The sequence below is a fragment of the Onychostoma macrolepis genome, chromosome 23, assembly GCF_012432095.1.
Source record: "Onychostoma macrolepis isolate SWU-2019 chromosome 23, ASM1243209v1, whole genome shotgun sequence".
Lineage (NCBI taxonomy): Eukaryota > Metazoa > Chordata > Actinopteri > Cypriniformes > Cyprinidae > Onychostoma > Onychostoma macrolepis.
The window spans coordinates 4,014,619-4,040,494 of NC_081177.1; the positions used below are offsets into that span (position 1 = coordinate 4,014,619).

General features: G+C 42.0%; 1 protein-coding gene across 2 annotated transcripts; it reads left to right on the forward strand.

The window, feature by feature from the left end:
- Nucleotides 1–1,671: 1,671 nt before the first annotated feature.
- On the forward strand, nt 1,672–24,954 carry LOC131532568 (interferon-induced very large GTPase 1-like). 2 transcript variants are annotated; one of them, XM_058764341.1, is made up of 6 exons: nt 1,672–1,729; nt 6,109–6,150; nt 8,487–9,185; nt 9,769–10,395; nt 16,041–17,176; nt 17,588–24,954. In XM_058764341.1, coding segments are annotated over exons 2-6 (7,131 nt in total). In that variant the 5' UTR covers nt 1,672–1,729; nt 6,109–6,149; the 3' UTR covers nt 22,256–24,954. The 2 variants fall into 2 exon arrangements, with proteins under 2 accessions (XP_058620324.1, XP_058620323.1); XM_058764340.1 differs by lacking the exon at nt 1,672–1,729 and adding an exon at nt 1,782–1,806.
- The last annotated feature ends 922 nt before the right edge of the window (nt 24,955–25,876 follow it).

A 25,876-nucleotide genomic window follows, 5' to 3' on the forward strand; every position in this document is an offset into this window, starting at 1 on the left:
ATTGCCACTAATAAATTTAAAAAAAAAAAAATCAGAGATCATTTTATTGAAGCTTTTCTAGTCTTACAAATTTAAAAAAAGAAAGGCTTCCAATTTACACAGTAAAGCACATTATAATTTCAGCACATTCTCAGTTTTTTGTTATAGGTTTTGATAAGTTAACAGTACAGATAATTCCAGCAGCATTTAAACATGATGTACTTTTCTTTACGCAGTGTGGTTATTTAAAGATGGTGTCTTGGAGACACTAAGTTCAGTTCGTAAGTAACTATCATAAGGGTTGCAGGTGAGTCATAAATCTGGTGAGGGCACTTCTCATCTGGGCAGCTGTTGATTCTCTTGGAGACTGTTCAAATTCCTAAACAACCCTAACAAACTAAATATTTTCCCTTCAAAGTTGAGCTGCAGCACATCACTGGAACAGAACAATACATTTACACCAAGCACTGACACAAACTTACACACGATTCACTGTCATAGTTTAACATATAACAACTAATGGTGCCATAAACCCTAAAAAGAATCATAAACGTTAAGCATACATAAGAGTTAGTGAATACATGTGGTGCATTAGTGACATTCTTGGCCCTAAGCACAGTTGCTGTTTTTTTTTATACATGCCGTTACATTACGGCTATCGAGAACCACAGAATAAAATGAATGAGAACAAAGTTCAAACTGTCACCTTTCGGATACCAAATACAGACATTGCCATACCAGAATAGTTACACTAATTTTAATAAAATTACGATTACGTATTCATTATATACTAGAAGAAAAGGTGATTAGAAATTCACCCCTTCTATATATATATAGAGGGACCTTACCTACCATACAGATGAAAAACAGAATGAAAACCCACATCTAAGTGACACACTGGAATTGAAATCAGCTGTACCACTAGATGGCACCAAAACCTTTCAACAATGAACAATTAATCAAAGCTTTTCTTTTTTCCCCACAGCTTTTCTCACATTCTGACATCCCAGAAACTCTTTCACACCATGATTACACATCCGCTATTTTCTTATTCGTTTTTGCACTCAGTATCAGTACATTTAATTCTTCTCTTTTAACGTCTACAGTGGCCTTCAACGCAAATTTATTAAAAAATGTCAGAAACTGTCAAGTTAGACTTCAAAGTATGTGCAGCATTGAATGTGTTTGATTTATACTAGCTCCAAAACAGCTGTGGTGTGATGGATTAAAGGTTTCTGTTTAAATAGTAAAACAACGCAAGTAAACCATTAATCTCATATCATAACGTGCTGGTTTGGAAAGCATGTGTTTCAAAACCAGATGACAGAATAAAGAGGCTAGAAGTTAGAGATATGTGCGATTAGATTTTACCGATTGCATGAGTGAACGTTTAAACATGAAGCAAGGTTTAAAACTCTAAATTCACGAGTTCACTCTTACCTATAATAAACTATGCGTATAAAGACAAATAAAGATTATGCGTATTTGGCGTGCTGTCCAAGGAGAGGGCTCTGAGCTCGGTAATTAGGCTACTCCCGAGCCCAGGGTACTCCCCCTGTCCGGGGAGAGGGGTCCGAGCTCGGCATTTAGCCCGGCCCCAGAGCGCGCCCCCGTGTTAATTATCTGTGCGAGCTCCTCCCGAAATTTGTTAATAAAACATCACTTAGTGCAGGGCGAAGAAAACTGCTTTTGGAAGTAGGTCTAATTTTGAGGGCGGAGAATAGAGCGCACATCCACGCGACACATACAGGTGTGTTCTCTTCTCCAACTTTTATACCTTTCTCTTTCGATTTGGTTACAAATGTAGGCTAATGACGTCCAGTTCAGGTAAGACTCAAATCCAAACAAATAGATGTGTTTAACACGTTAAAATACGGTAGTTACTTAAATCATAGCGCAAGAATAATTTTATTTTGCTTATTAAGTAACAGTATTTATTTAATAAATGCTGGACGACATACTGGTACAAGTGGGATAAAATATTTTTTCTTGGAGCAACTCTGTGCTTGAATTTTCGCGTGAATCGCATGAATAAAGCAGCGGCATGCAAATTTGATATGGGTCAAATTATGAATAGGCAACGTTTGTCACCACATTAAATTATAGCCTACTGTTTCACAATTTTCAGTAGGTTATTACATAGGTCTGCTTAACCACTTCATCAAGAGTGTAGGATAATATTTTATCTTTATTTTTGCCATTTGTGGACACAAAACTCATATAGGCTAGTCTACTCGTGTTATTTTGCTTATAGCACTTATAGCAAAAATAAGCAGATTTATTTTTCAACCTTTTGAGTATGGGGGTTAAAGAGATCCACCCACGCACAGGCAAAAAGCCATGTAACCGGGGCTGCGTTTCGTAGAACCATTGCCACCAATGGTCGATGCTTTTTAACGATTGGCAACTACACACGCTGCATTCAATATCGGATAGATACAGTCATCAGTGCATCACTGGCCTGAGGGAAAACAACAAATCCCACATCTAAATTAATTTACACGTGGCTATTTATTTTACCTTATCGAATATGCCAAAAAAATAAATAAATACAATTTATATATATATATATATATATATATATATATGTTGCACCAATGCCGTATAGAGCACTTAAGGGACATGGTAGGGAAAAAAATAGGGGTGGGAGGAAAAAAATATTTAGCAAAACCATTGCCTTCCCTTGAACCTCTGCATTCCCTCGCAAAGCTTTTGCGTTCTCTAGCAAAACCAGTTGAGTTCGGATAAACTCTTCCTGTTTACTTTACAGATTGCAGTGGTTTATACAGCTCCGTTCACAATAGCATGCAAATTTGATATGGGTCAAATTATGAATAGGCAACGTTTGTTGCCTATTGTGGAATAATTGTTGAGAAAAAAAGAGTTTTATTTTGAATTTGGACTCAAGTAGGCCTATAGAAATAGGCTACAGTCAGTGCTTTAGTTCAAGGCACGGTTTTGGGACATTCTAAAACACTTAATGTTTTAAAACCGTGACACTGGGGGACCAAATTCAATAATAACAAATATTGATAAAATTATTAGGCAAATATTAATAACCTTATTAATAATATTACTGTAATAAGGCACACTAAGACTCCACCCGCTAGTCCAAACAACGGAATCCAGCGGCCTGGTCGAAGGTTTAACGCGTATTCGGTCTTTTACTTGCGCTTCTGAATTTATCAGGATCTAGTTTCAATTTTAGTCTAACGCCGTGCTTGATCTGACTCCAATTTCAAGTGATCATTAAATTTAGACAATATTTATAATTAAACTGATCACAGATATCGATTCTACATTAACTTAGATATTTGATTATTCCGAAAATCTCATACTTTAAATTCTTCGTTCATTAGCGACCTAGCATCACTTAGCAATTCACTGGCCAACTGCGAACGCACGGCACAAACTCGCCAGTTGATCTTACTCAGAGGATACAGGGTGACTATAATACCTTTAAATAGGCTGCACCCTGCTAACACATAATAAAAAGTGTATTTTTTCTATAATCACGAAAACTGTAACTTAAGTCAGTGACAAACAGAAATCAGAAGATCCCTAATGACGAGCCCCCGCTTCATTCATTGGTACTTCAGTATGATCTGTCCTGGACGCAGATTTGTGGAAACACTAGACTACAACTCTAATCTACTGGAAAAAAATATTTCAGAGGAGATCAGAATAAGTCAAATATAACAATTTATTATTGGTCAGGTAAAATTGTATCACGCCGATTATATAACAAATTCAAAAATATCAAATCATCTCAATACAGAACATCAAATTCTCAAAGATTAATCTAAGAGTAAATGATGCATACCAGATCTTAGAAAATACATAGTATGGAGTGTAGAGACACATCACACTATGGGCTCATTCTGACTACAGAATCGCCCCGACTGATTTGCAACTTACCCTTAAATACTACCAGAACAAAAGGCCCATAAACATTTATTCTCTGCCCCAAAACAGATTAGATCTGTGTATGGGGGATGAGAAGCCTCAGTAGGAGCTGTGCTCCAAATGGTCACACCTGTAGAGCAATGTTTTTCAAGTTTTGAAAGGAGACCGCCCACAACCGAGGTACAGAATTCACTTAAGTTTCCAATATTTCCCATAATATAAGTGACTACTGTGAAATTGAGACCAGTTTACCCATCGCACCGAGACCTTTAAAATGATACCAAACATAAAAGGGTTAAGATCATTAATTCTTAAGATATAGTGAATATTTATGTAAGAGTAGCAACTTGAGTTCTTTCAGTGACCGGTACCATGAGTCCAGGGGGGAAGGATGGGTGAATGGACCAATGATCAAATGGTCTTTCTCTCAGATCTTCTTGTCTGATTAGAGAGTTTATAGTCTTGCGGCATGACATTTGCATTGAAAGGGTTCCTGGGTGTTTGGCTTCACAAAGAAATCAAAGCCTAAATGAAGAGTTTGTTTTGTGGCCTGACATTTGCATTGTAAGAGTTCCTAAGTTTTGGCTTCACGAGGAGTTATTTTCATAAAGGAAATAATTTAACTCCCTACAACTACACCACTCCGATTTTATTTGGGTGGGAAATCCCAAACCATATAAAGGGTTTTCCCCACATGGCTGTTCAAGTGAATGAATATCCTTAAGGCAAAATTACTATAAACACAACTTCAATTTTATTCAACAAGTCGTCAAGTAATTTCACTTCAAAACTGGCTCAATTTGCTCATGCAAAATGGAAATGCAAATAACTTCAGAGGATCATATATCACTCTCAAAGAAAATAAAAGATGAAGGTAACACCAAAAAAATCTGATTAATACAATAAACAAAAAAAAAAAAAACTTCACTTTTCACAACACCTCAAAGCATGAAATACCAAACCACAGCACACATGTGAGTGGTGGTGAATATACTTCCTCCCGATCTATAGTTACAATGAGTAAAGCTGCCAGTAATGGCCTAACTGGCATGTAGAATAAACAGACCAGACAATAAACAATAATCATGGGCCACAACACAAATGAAAGGAAACAAAATTAACAGCTCACAAAAATATAAATTCTGGAAGTGAGGAGCTGGATGGGACCAGTGGGGACGACGGATGGCTCTTGTGAGGGGCAGGCACCGGCGGGCTTGCCACACTCTCTGCTGGCGGGCTTGCCTTGAGCACGAATGGCGGCTTCAATTTCCCCGCGATCGGCGGGCTTTGGTGGGCCGCGAACAGCGGCTGACTTGCCTGGAGATGGATGGGACGAGGGGTTGTTGCTTCTGGGCTGACGGTGAGTGAACGGGATCCACCGACACACCGAGCCAGGTCGATGTAATCAGCCACAGTCCAGCTGGACCCGGCCCCTGGCATTTGCCGAGCGATCTCTTCATCCAGCCCACCCCAGAAACAGTCCAGAAGGGTCCACCGGTCAAGGGTGATCTGCCTCGAGCAGGTGAAGAACTCATGGATATACTCCTCTAGGGGACGGCCATCCTGATAGATGGCACAGAGTTGCTCGAGGAGATCCATAGGAGTAACTGTGTAGGGTCTGGTCAAGTAGGCAAACAAGGGGGTTCTGGTGTGCAGGTAAGTAATTTATTTAAAACTCAAAGATCATGTAAACAGAAACTCAAACATCAGGGAAAGCAGAATAAAGAGTCTTATCTGGGCCCTCGTCCTTTCCTTGGTGGGCAAATGGCAGACCGGCAGTGCTGAGGCAAGAGGTGGAAGGCAACCAGAGAATAGCTTGCTACCTTGTGACCAGACAGTGAGGGAATGGATAGAGTGCAGCCATGTAGGGAGCTTGATTGGTGGCAACAGGTGCAGAGGATTCCTTGATGGCGGTCAGGTGAGAGTGATTACAGATGGAGAACGGGTGTATGAGGTGATACAGCTGGTGGGGCAGGTGAATCTGTGACAACTACGCACAGAAAAGCAGATGAGCCCAGAACGGAACGGCTTGCAGTGGTTCATAAAACGCTTAACGCGGCTTAATGAAGATAAGACCAAATAGCCTATGCTATATTATAGGCCTATATGTATAAAAAATATGTACTGTGTGTGTGTGTTGGGGGTTACGTGGAATAATTGTTGAGAAATTATTTATTTAAGAATTTGTGAAATTTGAAATTGTGCATGTTATTTTATTTGCAGTTAGAAGAGGGCGGAGAAGTCCATCTTTTGAGCGACCTAATAGTAAGTCAGCAATTTTTAAGTCAATTCATAATATTCAATGCTGCAAATGTTTAAAGGTGCACTATGCAGACATTTTAGTTATTGTTTGTAAACACAACATTCATACTTTGCCCCTCCTCATGGGTGGAATCTACCTGGAACCCAGAAGCAAGCACAACATCAATACAAGCAATACATCAATAATTTTTTACTTTTTTGTTGTTTGTAAGACTAAGGGATGAAAAGAAATTAAACGAGAATAAATGGAAGACGCAAAGATTTTTGCTCATGGATAAAGAATTTTGCATACAAAATGAAGAAATGAATAACATATTCAAAAGATACATGTTTGGATTTTCATAATAACAAATAACACCTTTGAGGACAAAATTGTGAACCACATTTAGAGCTAAAAAATAAGAATCAAAATGAACAACTTTCATCAATGTCAGAATATTTAAAACTGGGGGAGTGCATGGTAGATTTTATGAAGGATTTTATAATGGACTTCCTTAACCTTGCTGGATATACAAAACTTGCTCGGCAAAAGCCAGGATTTTTTCCAATCAATAGGCTAGGTGTTATAAGCAAATACCAGTAAATTTTGCCTGTTGGGATAATCTTTCTTTTATTTGAAAATGTTTGCGAATATGTTTGTTGTTGCACTTCCTGTCTAAAATATTAACACCACCCAAAAGTAAAGCAGGATAACATTATACCCTTACTAAATGTATTTCATTTCAATCGCGGAACACCATTTTTCAAGTTTAAGTCCACCGAAGTTAATCTGCTCTCCTGTCTGATTTGTGGTTAAAAGGTTACTCCACCCCAAAATGAAAATGTTGTCATTAATCACTTACCCCCATGTCGTTCCAAACCCGTAAAAGCTTCGTTATCTTTGTAACATAATTTAAGATATTTTGGATGAAAACCGGGAGGCTTGTGACTGTCCCATTGACTGCCAAGTAAATAACACTGTCAAGGCCCAGAAAACATTTACATTTAGCAGACTTACAGTGCATTTAGGCATAACACTTTATTATGTATGTAACCACACATTAGACTATCATGTTTTAAGAACATATTATGTATGTCTTTCTAATAACTATTGAATGACTTTAAGGTTTATTCGTGTTTGGTATGTATGAGTTTGACAATTCTAGCTTGAAACGTTTCTTCCAATTGATTCTTTGTCAAATGTATCATATTCTGGTTATAGAAATCACATCCAAAAGTATACTTTGCAAGAGTATGTAAAATTCGGACCATGTGACTGATAACATGCTGATTTATGATGGAAGGAACAACCCTAGCTAAGATAATAGCCTATCTAATTGGTCAAGACACCAGATGGGATGTGTCCAGAAGCCGAGTTTAAAACCTCAGGACACCATCAAATCTGCCCTTCTCTCTTCTGTCTTTTTGCGTTTTGACGCTGCTTTTTAGCGCGCTTTGAGCGTGCTCTGGCCTACAGGCCAGTTGCTACTTAACACCACGATGAAAAGAAAAACCACCTAGTCTCATTACACCCTTTCTTTCTTTTCTTTTAGTTTATTTTCCGTTGCGAGTTTCGTTCCGTTCCGTTCTCAGTTTAAGTTTTGCCGCCACGCCTTGTCTCCGAGTTCAACTCGAGCCTGTGACCGCCTCAAAACTTCAACCAGACCAACTCCGCATCCCTTCAATGACTACTGAACTTCCAGCCAATCAGCAACTTGGGAAACCCCTTTTCCTGCAACCACGACGACAAAAGGGAATCCCTGGCGAATTCTCTCATCAGAAAGATATTCGTTTCATAGTGTAAACAGCTTCAGTGATTTTAATGGGAGTTTTTGAGAGTGCCTGAACTCTGGCTAGACTGAAGTCAAAATGTTCTTTGAAAATGTAAATGTTCTTTGCTCTCTGTAAAATGAAAGTGTTATAATTAGTAACTTACAATATTGTTATTAAATTCACATTAAATACAAAGTCAGTCATATTAAAAATATTTTATGGCATAACACCTATATCTGGTACTGAAGTAAAAAGTTGTGTTTTTATGTGTAGTTAATAGATTACACTATTAGTCTATTTTGCCCATCACTCATTATAGATCAAATAACAATCTATAAAGGTGCAAAACGCATTTACTTACTTTATTTGTTTGAGAATCCAGATATTTCCTGATATAGTTAACACGTTTGTAAATATTTAGAATAAAAAGGAAAAAAATAAATAAAACATAAGCCTATATCAGTTCTACAGTGCTATTGTGGCTGCTGTGTGTCACATAACAAGCATGACGAGCCTGAAGTATGCAGTTTAAAATCTCTCATCTTTGCTTATGGCTCACTTACTGTTATTTGTGTTGTGTGTTCCAGTGAGTGATTTGAGGATTGTTTTGCTGGGGAAGAATCCAACAGAAAACAGCAGAGTGGGAAACTTCATCTTAGGAAGAGCAGCGTTTAAAAGTGAAGTACCACCATCAGATGCAAAACTGCACATTAAGAAAGAAAGAGGAAACCTTGAGGACAGAGATGTTACAGTCGTCAATGCTCCTTATCTGCTGCAAACAAATCTGTCATGCTCTGTCATCACACATGGAGTGAAAGAGTGTGTGAATCTGTCTGCTCCTGGACCTCATTTGATCGTACTTGTACTGCAGCAGACCGACTTCAGCAAGACGAGCAACAAAACAGTGAAATATGTGCTGAATGAATTCAGTGAGGAGGCTCTTAAACACACTATAGTGTTCACTAATGAGGAAGAGATACACAATAACCGTATTCATCAGTTAATAATGAAGTGTGGAGGTGGACATCTTCAGTTTGATGAACAAAAGTCAGGATGGCATTCTGAGATACTTGAAAGCGTGGAGAAGATACTCAAGAAAGAAGGGGTTAAGTTTCTTATTTGTGACTTGTATGAGGAAGCAGAAGGAATATCAGAGGATGAAGAGCAGAGCAGATCTGGAGGTTCAGTCACAGCAGAAGAGGGAGATTTTGATCACAAAGATGATGGAGCAATCAACAAGTGCAACAAAGAGAAAAAGGAAGTTGCTCTCCAAAGGAATACCTTATGTATGTTTTGTTGGCAATAGTGTGTTTGAGAACCATAGTTTACAGTACACATACACATCACCTACTTCAAGAGAAAGACAAATAAAAAAAAATGTACTGTATATAATGATAAATAATAATAAAAAAAATTGTATGATCATTTTATGTGTACTGCCATCTCATACAGTAAACTCAGATAATATTTAAAAATAATTTTTGATTTGACTGCATATTTAGATTGGGAAATAAGAAAGTGTTTATTATAGTATCTATAAAGTTCTAGTATCTATCAGTAAAGAAAGAAACCGTTCTGGGAATTTTGGAAATAATTAAACTGAAAAAGAAAACTTTAATAAACTACTTTTTAAAATAAATAAAATAGATTTATTGAATAAATAATAAACTTATTTTGTATAATTCATATTTCAATGAACATGAACTAAATGGCTATTACACATTATATAACAAAACTTAAGGATTCATTAATAGTTATTGTGGAGGTGATTGATGAATGTTAATCAAAAATTGTATGAATCACATTAAAAATGGAAAAACTTTATGTAACTCATGTAAATGACCCACCAAACTAATGTGTGTTTTTCAGTGGCAGAGGATGTCAACATGTTATCAAAGCTGAATGTGGTTCTGTGTGGGAGTGACAGAACATTAAAATCCTTCATATCAAACCTCATCCTGAACCAGAGAGACAACAGATCGGAGCTCAGAGAGTGTGTGAAGATGGAGGGGGAAGCTGATGGACGTCTGATCACTCTGGTGGAGCTTCCAGCTCTTACTCAGCTCTCAGAAAAGGAAGTGATGCGTCAGACTCTGCGCTGTGTGTCTCTCTGTGATCCTGGAGTTCATGTGTTCCTCTTCATTGTTTCTGATGGTCCGCTTACTGATGAAGACAAAACAGAAACAGAGGAGATCCAGAAAATATTCAGCTCAAACATCAACAACCACATCATGGTGGTTATAATCCAGAAGTCAAAGCACAAGACAGAGGAACTAAATGAAGAAATTAAGTCTGTCATTGAGCGTTTTGGGGGAAGGCATCATTTCCTTGCGCCAAACACACACGCTTCCATGTTGGTGACTAATCTGGAGCAGATGGTGGAAGAAAATAGAAGAATTTGTTTCTCCACAGAAACATTTTTGGATGCACAAATAAAGAAAAATGAAGAAATGAGGAAGAAAGTAATCTCATTAGAGACACAGACCCAGCAAAAAGGTAATGATCTGAAAGTGTGTATGTCTCAAACCCACTTTAAATGATAAACGTGGACCGAGGAGTAGTTATGGGGACATTCATTACTGGAACAGGGACACATAATCTCAGACAGACCATTGCTCAGACACTCTCCAAAAGACCAGGAGAGGCTGTGGCATGCTCAGACATAAACATGACCTTTTCATTTTATCTGCAGTGACTTTATGGCTTTTATGCAGAATCTTAAAGCAGAATTTGGTTATGGTCCACCTAAGTCAGCGGTTCTCAATTCCAGTCCTTGCGTACCCCCGCTCAGCACATTTTGTATGTTTCTCTAATCGCTTCAGACATTTGTTTTATTCGACTGTAAGTGCCCTGCAAAGTGGACATCACCGGATATTCCGCCGTGATTCCAGTTCGAAGCGAGCGTATATGTTCCACTCAAAGGGCATTGAAGTGTGCGAGACGTGAATTTAAATTGTATTTATTTACAGAGGTATATTACGTCACACGTCACGCTTCTCTAGTAAGTTTCATCTGTGTGTGAAGACGCTGCAGGCTGTGGCACAGCGCAAATCTGTGAATGAATGTTCTGAAGTGAAGTAAACTTCAATAGATTTCCCGTGCTCAGGGAGTAGGGGGCAATGGACACTGTGTAGGGAGCATGTCAATCGGAACACAGTTCATGCTCGGAGCTCACTTTTAACGAGCTGATGATCTGAATCAGGTGTGTTAACAAAAAGAGACATGCAAAATATGCAGAGCGGGGGTACTCCAGGACTGGAATTGAGAACAGCTGACCTAAGTTATGGTGCTTACCAAAGATAACCCTACACAGTTTGTGGCGGGGGCGAGGAATCACACACGACAATGAGACTGTTAAAGTCAAGAAAAACCCCGGAGGGTGGATTTATTCGTGCAGTATTGTGAGTTCGTGGTGTGGTGCTCCGTGTAGTGTTCCCGCTTAATCCTCGTGTGCCTTCCAAGTAGTGGGTCGGTGTGGTGCTCCGTGGTTCGGCAGGACCGGTCACCCGCTGTCGTCTGGTAGGAAGGAGAGAGAACAACATTAGTTGTGGAGACTTCCTTGGAACTCACCAGAGTGTGCGTGAAAGGTGGCTTATAAAGGGCGGTGTCTGATGAGCTCCAGGTGTGACCGGTCTGCCGGTGATGCGTAGTGCAGGTGTGCACCCTTTGTTTCCAGGGCGACGCTGATGACGGCTCGGGACACGTGTCACACTGTCCTGGTGCTCCTACACAACGGGGAAGACAGGGGTGGGTGGGAGGTGAACCCTGACAGACCTGCGAAAGCTGCCCAGCCACGGGAGAGTCCGTCCGCATTGGCGTTGGCCGTTCCGGCCCGATGTTGTACGTCGAAGTGGAAGTCCTGGAGCGCCAGGAACCACCGAGTCACCCGTGCGTTGGTCTCCTTAGCTCGGGCCATCCACTGCAGGGGAGCGTGGTCGGTGACGAGGGTGAACTTCCGCCCAAGGAGGTAATATCGGAGCTCCAGGACTGCCCACTTAATGGCCAACGCTTCTCTCTCTACCGTGGCGTAGCGACGTTCCGCGGGGGTCAGCTTCCGACTGATGTAGACCACCGGGTGTTCCTCGCCGTCTACTACCTGGGAGAGGACGGCTCCCAACCCGGTGTCGGATGCGTCCGTCTGCAGTAGGAAAGGGCAGCCAAAATCTGGGGCCCGTAGGATGGGCTCGGTCGTGAGGGCCGCCTTCACCTGTTGGAACGCCTGGTCCGTCTCACGGTTCCAGACGACCTTCTCGGGCTGCCCCTTCCGGATCAGGTCTGTCAGGGGAGCAGCTAAGGAGGAGAAGTTAGGGATAAAACAGCGGTAATACCCTGCCAATCCCAAAAAGGCTCGTACCTGGGTCTTGGTCGTGGGAACCGGTGTGGAGAGGATAGCCGCCACTTTCTTCTCCTGGGGCCGGACGACACCCCGTCCCACCTGGAAGCCCAGGTACTTGGCGTCGATGAGGGCCAGGTGGCATTTCCGGGGGTTGGCAGTCAGTCCAGCCCTGCGAAGCTCCATCAGCACCCTCCGCAACCGTTCGAGGTGTTCCTCCCAGCTTTCCGCGTGTATGATGACATCATCCAAATAGGCCGCTGCGTAGGCCTGGTGGGGCCGTAGTAGGACATCCATCAGCCGTTGGAAGGTGGCTGGGGCCCCGTGTAGGCCGAAGGGGAGAACCCGGTACTGCCAGTGGCCACTAGGGGTTTTGCGGACTCGGTTAGTGGCACCTGCCAATATCCCTTTGTGAGGTCGAGCGTCGAGATGAACCGGGCTCTCCCCAGGCGGTCGATCAGCTCGTCTACACGGGGCATGGGGTAGCTGTCAAATTCCGAGACCTCGTTCAGCCGTCGAAAGTCATTGCAGAAGCGGAGGGTGCCGTCCGGCTTCGGGACCATGACGATAGGGCTGGACCACGGGCTCCGAGATGGTTCAATTACCCCTAACTTCAGCATCTCCTGTATTTCGTCCTCAATGGCGTGTCGCCGAGCCTCCGGGACACGGTAGGGCCGCTGCCTCACGATGGTCCCAGTCGGGACGCGGATGTCGTGGTGGAGGACATTGGTCCGCCCGGGCAGGGGGGAGAACACATCGGAGAACTGACTGACCAGATGTTGCAGCTCCGTCTTCTGGGCAGCCGAGAGATGGGGGTTGACGTCGACAACCACAGGGTCTGAGGTGGCAAGGGCCGACAGTTGAGCCCGGCTCCCGACCCACCGTTTCAAGAGATTGACATGATAGAGTTGCTCCTCTCGTCCGCGGCCGGGCTGACGTACACGATAGGTGACTGTCCCAACTCGTTCGGTGACGGTGTACGGCCCCTGCCAGGTGGCCAGGAACTTGCAAGCGGCTGAGGGGACCAACACCATCACATGGTCCCCCGGCTGAAACTCCCATGGTTGGGCTGCCCGGTTGTAGTGACGTTGCTGGGCTTGTTGGGCCTTGGTGAGGTGTTCCCGGACTAACGGCATCACTCTGTCGATCCTCTCCCTCATGTCGCACACGTGCTCGATCGTGGATCGGAAGGCGGCTGGCTGTTGCTCCCAGGCTTCCCTCGCGATGTCCAGGAGTCCTCGAGGCTGGCGGCCGAACAGCAACTCGAAGGGGGTAAACCCGGTGGAGGCCTGGGGAACCTCCCGGATCCCGAATAGCACATAAGGGAGCATCCGGTCCCAGTCGCGCTTGTCCTCGGCAGCCACGCGGCGAAGCATTTGCTTGAGGGTTTGGTTGAATCTCTCTACTGAGCCGTCCGTCTGGGGATGGTAAACGGTGGTCCGGAGCTGTTTGACCTTCAGGAGGCGACAGAGGTCCGCCATTAGCCGGGACATGAACGGCGTGCCTTGGTCAGTCAGTATCTCCGCTGGGATGCCGACTCGGCTACTCAAGAGGAACAGCTCCTGGGCGATTGCCTTGGAGGTGGCCTTACGAAGGGGGATCACCTCTGGGTACCGGGTGGCATAGTCGACAATCACCAGGATGTGTTCATGGCCACGGGCGGACTTCGGCAACAGCCCTATCAGGTCCATCCCGATGCGCTCGAAGGGCACCTCGATGATGGGTAGCGGAATCAGCGGGCTGGGGGGAGGAGTCCTCGGTGAGGTCCGTTGGCAAGTAGGGCAAGATTGACAGAAGCGACTCACATCGGCCTCCAGGCCTGGCCAATGGAAACGGTCCCGGATGCGTTGGGTGGTATTCTGCACTCCAAGGTGGCCTGCCATCGGGTGGGCGTGGGCTAGTTCCATCACAACTTCTGTTTTGGCTTTCGGCACTACCAACAGCGATTTTTCCTCCCCCCTCCGCTGAGCGACACAGTAAAGCAGGCCATTTTGGATGCGGAAGTGGGGGATCGGGTGCGGCGCTGGCAGGACCTCTTTCCCCTCGATTACCCGCACTTGCGTCCAACAGTGCTTCAGGCGGTCATCCCCGTGCTGCTCCTTTGCGAACGATCCCCCTCTCGATACCTGTTGGAACACATCATAGTACAGGTTAGTACTTTGAGAGGGGGACTCACCATCTCGGGCGCTGTCGGATGCCAGCAGCACGGGGCGACGGCGGGGACTCGCTCCTGGACCACCCTCCGGGGAAAAGGCGGCACTCGCTCCCCCGCCTCTCGGTGAAGGGTGGCATCCGCCAGTTCGATGGCCTCGACGACTTCCCCGATGGTAAGGGGGTTGCGCATCCCGGCGGCTTGCCGAAGGGGGCGGGGTAGAGCTCGGAGAAGCCTGTCCACGACGACCCTTTCGGCGACTTGATTGGCCGTGGGGTTACCGAGGAGGAGCCAATGTCGAGCCAGACGCGAGAGCTCGGCCGCCTGGGCACGGGCCGGTAGGCGGGGCTTGTACTCCCAGTCCTGGAACAGTTGGGCCGCTCGGATAGGGGACAGGCCCACTCTAGCCAGGACTTCCTTCCTCAATTCCTCATAGGAGTCGGCCTTCTCCGGGGATAACGCGAAGTAGGCTCGCTGCGCCTCTCCGGTCAGAAGGGGAGCGATAACCCGGGCCCATTCCTCTTGCGGCCAATCCTCCCGGAGCGCGATGGCCTCGAACATTTGGAGGAAGTGTTCTACGTCGTCGTGGACAGTCATCTTAGGGAGAAGCTGGGTCGCCCGCACGTGGGGATCGGGCAGCGGGATTCGCTGGGCAGCGGTGAACCGGAGCGCGGCGAGTTCCCGCTCTGTCTCGCCCTGCCGGGAGGCCACATGCTCCATGATTTGTTGCTGGCGGATGCTCACCTCCGTGAGATGTTTGAGGAGCTCTTCCATGCCGGGGAGGGGAGGAGCGGCCGCCTAGAGAGAAACGGGGAAAACAAACAAAAAAAAAGGAAAGAAAAAAAAACAGTTTAGTCCACGTGCTGAAGGGGTGGTTTGTCGGTGATTCCTCACCGTCCTGCCCACATTCTCCACCAGTGTGGCGGGGGCGAGTAATCACACACGACAATGAGACTGTTAAAGTCAAGAAAAACCCCAGAGGGTGGATTTATTCGTGCAGTATTGTGAGTTCGTGGTGTGGTGCTCCGTGTAGTGTTCCCACTTAATCCTCGTGTGCCTTCCAAGTAGTGGGTCGGTGTGGTGCTCCGTGGTTCGGCAGGACCGGTCACCCGCTGTCGTCTGGTAGGGAGGAGAGAGAACAACATTAGTTGTGGAGACTTCCGTGGAACTCACCAGAGTGTGCGTGAAAGGTGGCTTATAAAGGGCGGTGTCTGATGAGCTCCAGGTGTGACCGGTCTGCCGGTGATGCGTGGTGCAGGTGTGCACCCTTTGTTTCCAGGGCGACGCTGATGACGGCTCGGGACACGTGTCACAAGTTGCTGAAATATTTAGATGCATTATCAATTGTTTGGAATCAGATCACATCACCCACCACAAAGAGTTTAAAATCAGTTTCAGTAGACCATAAAGAAATGTTAGTTTGGAGAAGTATTAGTAGAAATTTCAGGAAATTGTCAGGGATGATGTTTTAAAATTTTCTTCATACCACACAATTAAACATTCAAATAAATATGTCACATAATTAATTCACATATAATTCAAATTCAAATGTTATTAGTAATAATTCAGACAAATTGCTCCTAAATGTTTGTAGAAAATGACTTTAAAAGACTGCTTTCCTAGCAGCATGACTCAAGCAGTTTAGCTGTTTTTCAGATTCAGTAGAGGCTTCAGATGACCTGAGGATTGTCCTGCTGGGAAAAACTGGAGTTGGAAAGAGTGCAACTGGAAACACCATTTTAGGACAAAAATTATTTAAAGCAGATGTGTCACAAGAGTCAGTTACTAAAGAGTGTCAGAGAAAAACAGCTGAAATCGATGGCAGACAAATTACTGTAATTGACACTCCAGGACTGTTTGATACTAAGTTCAGTCGAGAAGAGATTCAGAGAGAAATCACTGAGTGCATCTCAATGATTCTGCCAGGACCACATGTGTTTCTGTTACTGATACCAGTGGGACGTTTCACTCAGGAGGAGGAAAACACTGTGAAGATCATTCAAGAGACTTTTGGTAAAAACTCATTAATGTTCACCATGGTGCTCTTCACCAGAGGAGATGATCTGAAGAAGACCATTGAAGAGTATCTGGGAAAACCTGATTCTGCTTTGATGAAGCTCATTGAACAGTGTGGAAACAGATACCATGTGTTTAATAATAACAAAACTGGAGACTGTGTGCAGGTGTCTGAACTACTGAAGAAAATCAGTGACATGGTGGAAGAAAATGGAGGGAGTTACTACACATGTAAGATGTTCAGACAGATGGAAAGAGAAAAACAAGAAGCACAAATGAAGACGATAATGGATGAAGTGGAGAAACTGAACCAAAAGAGAGAAGAACTCCTGGCCAAACATGAAGAAGAGAAAGAGAGAATGAAGAAGATGTTGGAGGAAGAAAGACAGATTCATGATGTAGAGAGGAAGAGAAGAGAAGAGGAATTAAGAAAGAAAGAAGAACAATACAAAATAGACATGAAAAATGAACAAGAGAAATGGGAGAAAAAGATAGAAGAGGAAAAACAGAGAACAGAAGAATTTGAGAAAAGGAGGGAGAAAGAACAACAAACGTGGAATGAAAATTACCAGAAACTTAAAGAAGAAAAAGATGAAATCAAAAGAGAAAAAGAAGATATTCAGACCAAACATGAAGTAGAAATAAAAGAGATGAAGTTAGAACAACAGAAACAAGGTGAACTAATGAGACTAAAATCAGCAGACTATGAAGAAGACAGAAGAACAGACATGGAGAACATAAAAATGTGCTGCTCCCAAACAGCCTCTTCTCTACAGGTAAGTGATCAATGTGAATAATGACAAGAGTCAGGGACATTTATAGAATTTAGAGGTTCTATAACCATTAAGAGTTTATTACTATTTCCTATAGTGGTCTAGTGGTCTTCCCTCATTCACAATTTATCCTGTATATGGACAATACTGCAAATAGACAACACCTGACTTGCAAATACACCACGTAAAATTACATTTTCATCCTTTTCAAAGGATAGGGCCATAAATTAACAGAATTTTGTTTATATTCTTAAAATGCTTCCTGCAAAATGATTTTTTATCTATATGATTATTATGACCATAGTTCATAATATTTATTTTTTTCCTAATCTGTGTATATTGGGTTTTTATCTCTGCTAATGTGACACTATAGCAAATTAGATTTTATACATTAATGTCTTAATGTATTTACAGAAAGATGAAACTAGTCAAATCCAAAAGGTTGGACCAAAAACCAATGAACAGCTCGAAGGACTCTATGATAGACTAGATCTGACAAAAAGACGGCAAGGTAAAATGCAAACAGCCGGCATTCTGGAAATCACTAGGTCATCATTTCAGTCTCAGGAACCACATGAAGAGCATGAACTTGTAAACTCATTTCTACAAAAGTTAATGAACATGGACTACAGAGCAAGATACACTGTCATAAAACACACAAAGAAAGAGGGTAAAGAAGACAGTGCAAATTACAGCCCTGATATTCACCCAATGGATGTTCAGATGGCTGTGTTTCATTGTGCTGATGGTTTCCTGAAGCAGCTGATGGTGACTAAACTCTCACAGTGTCAGTATGCGCTGCCTCTGCTTGTTCCTGATCTATTCACACAACAGATTGAGTTTCCTCTCTGGACATTTAGACAAATCAACAAGAGCTGGAAGATGAAGAACAGCAACAATGAGATCATCAGTCAAACCCAGCCGGTCTACAAGGCTGAGACTTCAATGGTGGCTTTCTTCAGGTTTGGCTCTGTGTCTTCATCTAAATCTCAGCTGATGAACAGCCTCATCAATGAGAAACACCACACGTTCTTCCACAGGAACTGCCCAGGCAGCAGCAGAACCAGGTTACTGATGGATGGAGTGGTGGAGATCGCCTGGTACTGTCCTTCTGGGAAAAATACAGACACATTTGATGACTGTGTTGCTTTCTGTAATCTTCATGGTGATGCAGGAGACAATGAGAAACAATATGAGATTCTGACCAGTATGGCTTCAGTAAACGTCCTCTTCTTACCAGATTTCGGACAGAAGAACCACTACAAAGGTTTGGTGAGATCACTCTTCAGATCTCCTCAGCCTCTCATTTGTCTGCTCACCGATAATGACTGTGATAAAACTGAACTGGGGAATGAAAAAATCATAGTTGGTCTTTTGGACAAAAACCAATCTGATATATCTAATCAGATTAGGGAGACTATCAGGGAGAGTTTGACCAAGCAAAAAAAGACCTTCAAACTTGAAGATGTGGCCGAACGCACAGGAATCAGAGTAGATGAGGGGGATCCAGAGTGCCAGAGAGGAAAACAAGCAGCAGATCAGATCATGGGTTTACTGAGAGGAAAAGATCCATCAACAGTGAAAGAAACAATCCTGCCCTGTCAGGGGAAACTGTGGCATGTCTGGTGTGAAATGAACAAAGAGCTACATCATCTACAAGGAGAAAATTTAGAGGAAGATAAAAGCACCAAACAGATGATTATGAGAGAGATAAGAGAAAAACAAGTAAAAAAGGGATTGGGTGAGTTTATGAGGAAATATATTGATATAATGAAATCACAGGGAGACAATGAAAAAAACTATTTCCTCAGATGGATGATGAACCTGTTGAATGACTTCACTTCAGAAAAGCTCTGTGGACTTCATAAGGAGTATCACAAGAAATGGCATCATCATTTATCATTGAAAAAGATGCCTGACAAACTAGATCAACTACAGATTGAACAAACAAACCTGGAAAACATATCAGAGCAAATTAATAGGACAAGTTTTGGCTTGGAGCACATCCTGAGAGAGTTTGGTCAGATCTATGAATCATGGTCATCTGTGAAGAAGAACAAGGAAGGTTTGCAGTTTGACTTCTGTTCTCTCCCGAGTCTTGCAGCAGAGATGATGATCTCTGGATTTCCGATGGAGCTGATGGATGGAGATGCTGCTCATATTCCTCTCACCTGGGTCACTGCTGTTCTAGAAGAACTTGTTAAGAAACTGGGAGACCAGAAACTCTTTGTGCTGTCAATATTAGGGATTCAGAGCTCTGGGAAATCCACCATGCTGAATGCCATGTTTGGACTCCAGTTTGCGGTCAGTGCTGGCAGGTGCACCAGAGGAGCTTTCATGCAGCTGATCAAAGTGTCTGAGGAGATGGAGTTTGACTACATTCTGGTTGTTGACACTGAGGGACTTCGTGCACCAGAACTGGCTGGAAGGTCATCAACACATCGTGACAATGAAATGGCCACATTTGTTGTTGGTCTTGGAAACATGACCCTGATCAATATATTTGGAGAAAACCCATCTGAGATGCAGGACATTCTTCAGATTGTTGTCCAGGCTTTCCTGCGGATGAAGAAGGTTAGACTGAATCCAAGCTGCATGTTTGTGCATCAAAATGTCTCAGATCTCACAGCTGGAGAGAAAAACATGGAGGGAAGGAGACGACTGCAAGAGAAACTGGACAATGTGACAGAACTTGCTGCTAAAGAAGAAGTCTGTGATGCAGAAGGTTTCAGTGATGTGATTGCATTTGATGTCCAGACTGATGTGAAGTATTTTGCTCAGCTCTGGGAGGGCAGCCCACCCATGGCTCCACCAAACCCAAACTACTGCGAGAACATTCTAGAACTAAAGCAAACTATTCTAACACATGCTTCAAAATCAGACGGCATAATGCTGACACATCTAAGACACCGTATTCATGATCTCTGGGAGGCTTTGCTTAATGAACAGTTTGTGTTCAGCTTCAAAAATTCTCTGGAAATCATGACATACAAGAAACTAGAGACAGAATACAGAAAGTGGACCTGGAGCCTTCGGAGTGCCATGCTGGAAATCGAAAACAAACTTCACAACAAAATAGAAAATGAAGAAATTCATAATGCTGAGCAAATTGACCTTCAAAGAGAACTAAAAGCAAAAAGTGAAGAAGTGAAAAAGACAATGTCTGGTTTCTTTGAGAAAGACAGAGATGCAGGTATACTGAAGCAGTGGAAAGCTTCATTTGAAATCAAAATCAAAGATGTTCAAGAAAACATTGTGAGGGAAACTAAGAGGAAATTAAATGGAGTTCTTCAGCAGCGTCACATGAAGAAAAAGATGGAGGCTGAGAGGACACATCATGAAAACACTCTCTTTGAAAACAGCAAAGAACTTGCCCTAAAATTGAAAGGAAAAGCAAATGATGAAAATGTCATGAAAACACAGTTTGATTCCTTATGGAGACAACAGACGGCTGCGATCATCAGAGACACTCCTTTAGTCAAAAATATTGACATATTAAGAGATGTGAAGAAGCTACTTAATGAGACCTATGAAAGTCTCCCCTTAGACCATATGGAAGACAGCAGTAACTACAAAGATATGATCTGTTTGCCAAGCTATTCAGAATATGTACAGTTGAAGAAATCCAGTGGAATTATGGGATCTATCAAAAATATCTGCAAAAGAACTAAAAAGATGTTCGGTTCTTTTTTATCTAAAGAGGATGAAGTCCAGATAAGAGACTTAATCACAGACATCACTGAGCAGACAAATAAAATGATTCAGTCATTTAACATTGCAAAGATGGGCTACAACAATAGCTACATTCATCAACTCATGGATTGCATAAAGGCAAGATTAACACAGGATGAAGATGGGCCAAAAGTGAAATATGTGTTCAAGAGTGAATTCTTCGTGGATCTGGTATTTTGCATATTCCATAAAACAAAAAAGACATTCACAGATCAATACAAAATGTTCAGGGAAACCAATGATCCTGATGTCTATTTTAATAGAAAGCATGAAGAGTACTACAGCATTTTCCAGAAATACTGTCAAGGAGCAACATCAACTGCTATTTTTGGTGAATTTGTTTGTAATAAACTCAAAGAGCCCATTCAGCAGAATGTCTACAAAAAAACTGCCAGAGATTTAGCAGATGAAATGAGGACCAACTGTGAATCTCTAAATGGGAACCGATCAAACCTGGAGAAACACATCCTGAAAACACTGGCAGAAAAACAGGACTTCAAAGCATACATGACATACATTAAAAATCCCAAAGAACACTTCAAGAATTTCATCAGAGGTGAAGTCAGTCAGTACATCACTGAACGATTTGAAGATAGTGTTAAACTCAAGATGCAAAACAGCATTAAACTCCTGGAGCAACAGATCACAGAGGCAGCACAAGAATCCAGCAAACAAATTAACGCTAATTCATGGTTGCATCATTTCACACAACAGCTCTCTGATGTGCTGATATTCTCTGTGAAAGACCTCACTGGAGTGAATCAGGATGATGTTGAAGTCAGCTTCCTAGAAGATGTGATAAAGAAAGAACTTCCTTCAATAATATCTGAAATAATCAGAAAATTCAGCACAGAAACTTTTCCAGATAAACTGGAACACAAATACAGACCAGATGAGATTCTGATTGATCACCTCTGTGATTGCTGTTGGGTTCAGTGTCCTTTCTGTGCAGCTATCTGCACAAACACAATAGACAACCATCCTGGAGATCACAGTGTGCCTTTTCATCGTAATAATGGACTGAATGGGTGGTTTTACAGAGGAACAACAAACCTAGCTATCAACATCTGCACATCAGCAGTAGCCAGCGATCGATCTTTTTATCCAAATAGTTCAGATGATGTCAAAGTTCCCTGGAAGGAATACAGAAAAGGAGGTCCTAAATATGCTTCATGGAGCATCACCCCAGATCTCTCTGAGCTGCCGTACTGGAAGTGGTTTGTGTGCAGATTCCAAACAGATCTGGAAAATCACTATAAAAAAAACTATCAGGGGCATGGCAAGATCCCAGATGAATGGAGAAAATACTCTCAAGAGGAAGCTACTGAGAGTCTGAATAAATACATTTAGGAAACAATTTTCAAAGACTCTGATACAAAGACAGTTGAAATAAATACCTATTTCACAGACTCTGTTCAGAGACATGTCGCTATGAGAAATGCAATTTACTATTATGTCCAGAAGCATGCAAAGTTGAATATTGCACTTCAAGATTCACGAATAAGCCCACCTTTTGAAGCAGACTTGGTTTTGAGCTTAGAAGAAAACATTCATACTAAATAAACCAAACTCTGACAAGAACTAGACTTATGTCTGCACCAAAAGCTCTAGTGTGAAAGCACATGTTGTAAGAAATGCTTTTTGCCTGGTTGAAATTTAAACAATGATCTGCTTGCCTATATTTAATCAGTTCAAAATAATACTCCATGTTGGACATAATATACCATATAAACAAATTTGCTTGGTTTGGAAAGACAAGACTTACTTTAGTAATATAGCCTAAAATATAAACAAATGGGTAAAAATGATCATGATGTATGCTGTATGCATGACTTTGTTTCCAATTAATTTGTTAATTTGGGTGTTTATTGTCATCTGTGTTTCATTCATAGGTCCTGTATGATGAACAGTGACAAATATTGATTATGTTTAGATAAGCTTGCATTTTTGCATCTAAAACACAAAGTACAGCGACAGCAGAGATGTTATATAGAGAGAACACTAAATATGGCCTAATGTGTATCCACAATAAACATCTCATCATTGAAAATATTTTTGCATGTTTTAATAAAATATATAATAAGGTTGAATAAAGTGATGAGTGCATTTTTAGCACGCATTGTTTGTTATTAAAACTTAGATATTGAAAAAAATAATAATAATCTGTCATTTATTTTCAATTCAGTTGTTAAAAAACTTTCAACATAAAATATATTTTTTGTGATCAACTTTTTTTTTCTTTTTTTTTAAATCAACAAAACAACATCCACACAAACAAACAACAGGGAGGGGGGAACCATAACAATTTAAATTTCCACAAGAATCCACGAGTCCACAGACCGACAACAATTGGACATTACCAAAACATGTGGAGAAAAGAAAAAGTTATAGGTCGATTGCAGTTTCAGTTTAAACCTCTTGTAAGGAGTTATGTATGCTCTATGGATGACTTTGAAGTGAATAAGACGATGAGCCAAGTTTTTAGAAGTTAAGATTAGATTAGACCACACCCTCTCCCAGTCGACCAATAAATCAAAATCTGTTAATTCACGATTCCAGATAGATTTAATAGAAAGAGACTTTGCAGTGTGACCATTAAGTTTACTATATATTAAAGAAACAGATGGCCGACCAGAGGGTGGTGCGATCCAATCCCATATTGGATGAGAGGAAATAGGGGATGCCCAGGGAACTCCATAGGCCTTGAGAGCAGAACGTAACTGAAAAAAGACAATATATGATGATGCTGGTAAACAAAACTTAGTTCTTAGTTCTAGAAGTGAGCAGAGTCCCTGGTTATCATATAAGTCACCGCATGTGTTTCTGGCCAATGTAGACCAAGAGGGCTGGACAAATGGCCGATTTCAACATAACAAATTAAAGTTGTGCCATAAGGGTGTGTTGTTACAAAATTTGAAAGGTCCTCCCATCAGACGTTCCACCCTTTTTAAGTCAAGTCAAGTCAAGTCATCTTTATTTATATAGCGCTTTTACAATACAGATTGTGTCAAAGCACTTAACAGTATCAAATTGGAGGATAGAGTGTCAGTAATGTATAATGATAAGATTAAACACTCAATTTTCAATTTTCAGTTAAAGGCATTTCATTATTGAATTCAGAGATGTCATTGTCTAGCTCAGTTTAGTTTAAATAGTATCTGTGCAATCAAATCGGCGATAATCGCTAGAAATTAAGTGTCCCCAACTGAGCAAGCCAGAGGCGACAGCAGCAAGGAACCAAAACTCCCTCTGAGACAGAATGGAGAAAAAAAAAAACCTTGGGAGAAACCAGGCTCAGTCGGGGGGCCAGTTCTCCTCTGACCAGACGAAACCCGCAGTTCAAAAGTTTATATTTCTATTTTAATTTTGTTGCAATTTCTAACAATAGTAGTATTATGTAGTTAGGTATTTTATTATATTTTAGTTATTTTGTTATTTTTGGTTGATATATCTGGGGATATATCTCTGGGGGTCATCTGGGTGTCCTGGTCTCCGCTGACGATCAGGGCTGTAGACATCATCTCTTGGTGCTGATCCACCATCTGATCGGATACGGACTGAGAAACAGACTAGGAAAGAAACAGACAAATATTAGCGTAGATGCCATTCAACTTACGATGTAACGAGTACATCGTGTGTTATGGGGAGTGTTCCTGGTTCCGGTTGATCTAATTAATGCAGCCTAACAATCCTTTAACGGATTTGAATAATAGAAGCATATTAGTGTGTTATGTGTAAGCCAGGCTAAAGAGATGGGTCTTTAAACTAGATTTAAACTGACAGAGTGTGTCTGCCTCCCGAACAGTGTTAGGTAGACTGTTCCAGAGTTTGGGTGCTAAATAGGAATAGGATCTGCCGCCCGCAGTCGATTTAGATATTCTAGGTATTATCAAACGGCTGGAGTTTTGAGAATGCAGCGGACGTGGAGGACTATAATGCGATAAGAGCTCGCTCAAGTACTGAGGAGCTAAACCATTCAGGGCTTTATAAGTAATTAACAAGATTTTAAAATCTATCCGATGCTTGATAGGGAGCCAGTGCAGTGTTGACAGAACCGGGCTAATATGGTCATATTTCCTGGTTCTAGTAAGGACTCTAGCTGCTGCATTTTGGACTAACTGTAGTTTGTTGATCAAGCGTGCAGAACAACCACCCAATAAAGCATTACAATAGTCTAACCTTGAGGTCATAAACGCATGAATTAACATTTCTGCATTTGACGTTGAGAGCATTGGTCGCAATTTAGATATGCTTTTGAGATGAAAAATGCAGTTTTACAGATGCTAGAAACATGGCTTTCAAATGACAGATTGCTATCGAACAGCACACCTAGGTTCCTGACTGATGAAGAAGAATTGACAGAGCAGCCGTCAAGTGTTAGATAATGTTCTAGGTTACATGTGGGGTTTTAGGTCCGATAATTAACACCTCTGTTTTTCAGAATTTAGCAGTAAAAATTACTCGTCATCCAGTTTTTATATCGACTATGCATTCCGTTAGTTTCTCAATTTGGTGTGTTTCACCGGGCGCGAATAAATATAGAGCTGAGTATCATCAGCATAACAGTGAAAGCTAACACCATGTCTCCTGATAATATCTCCCAAGGGTAACATATAGAGCATGAAAAGTAACGGCCCTAGTACTGAGCCTTGAGGTACTCCATACTGCACTTGTGATCGATATGATACCTCTTCATTCACTGCTACGAACTGATGGCGGTCAGATAAGTACGATTTGAACCATGCTAAGGCACTTCCACTAATGCCAACAAAGTTTTGTAGTCTATTCAAAAGAATGTTGTGGTCGATAGTGTCGAACGCAGCGCTAAGATCCAGTAGAACTAATAAAGAGATACAACCACGATTAGATGATAGAAGTAGGTCATTTGTAACTCTAATGAGAGCAGTCTCAGTACTATGATACGATCTAAATCCTGACTGGAATTCCTCACAGATATCATTTTTCTCTAGG

Coding starts and splice junctions, on each gene's coding strand:
- LOC131532568 (XM_058764340.1), top strand. Junction 6,151..8,486: donor ATCTTTTGAGCGACCTAATA/GTAAGTCAGCAA, acceptor TGTGTGTTCCAG/TGAGTGATTTGAGGATTGTT. Junction 9,186..9,768: donor TCTCCAAAGGAATACCTTAT/GTATGTTTTGTT, acceptor TGTGTTTTTCAG/TGGCAGAGGATGTCAACATG.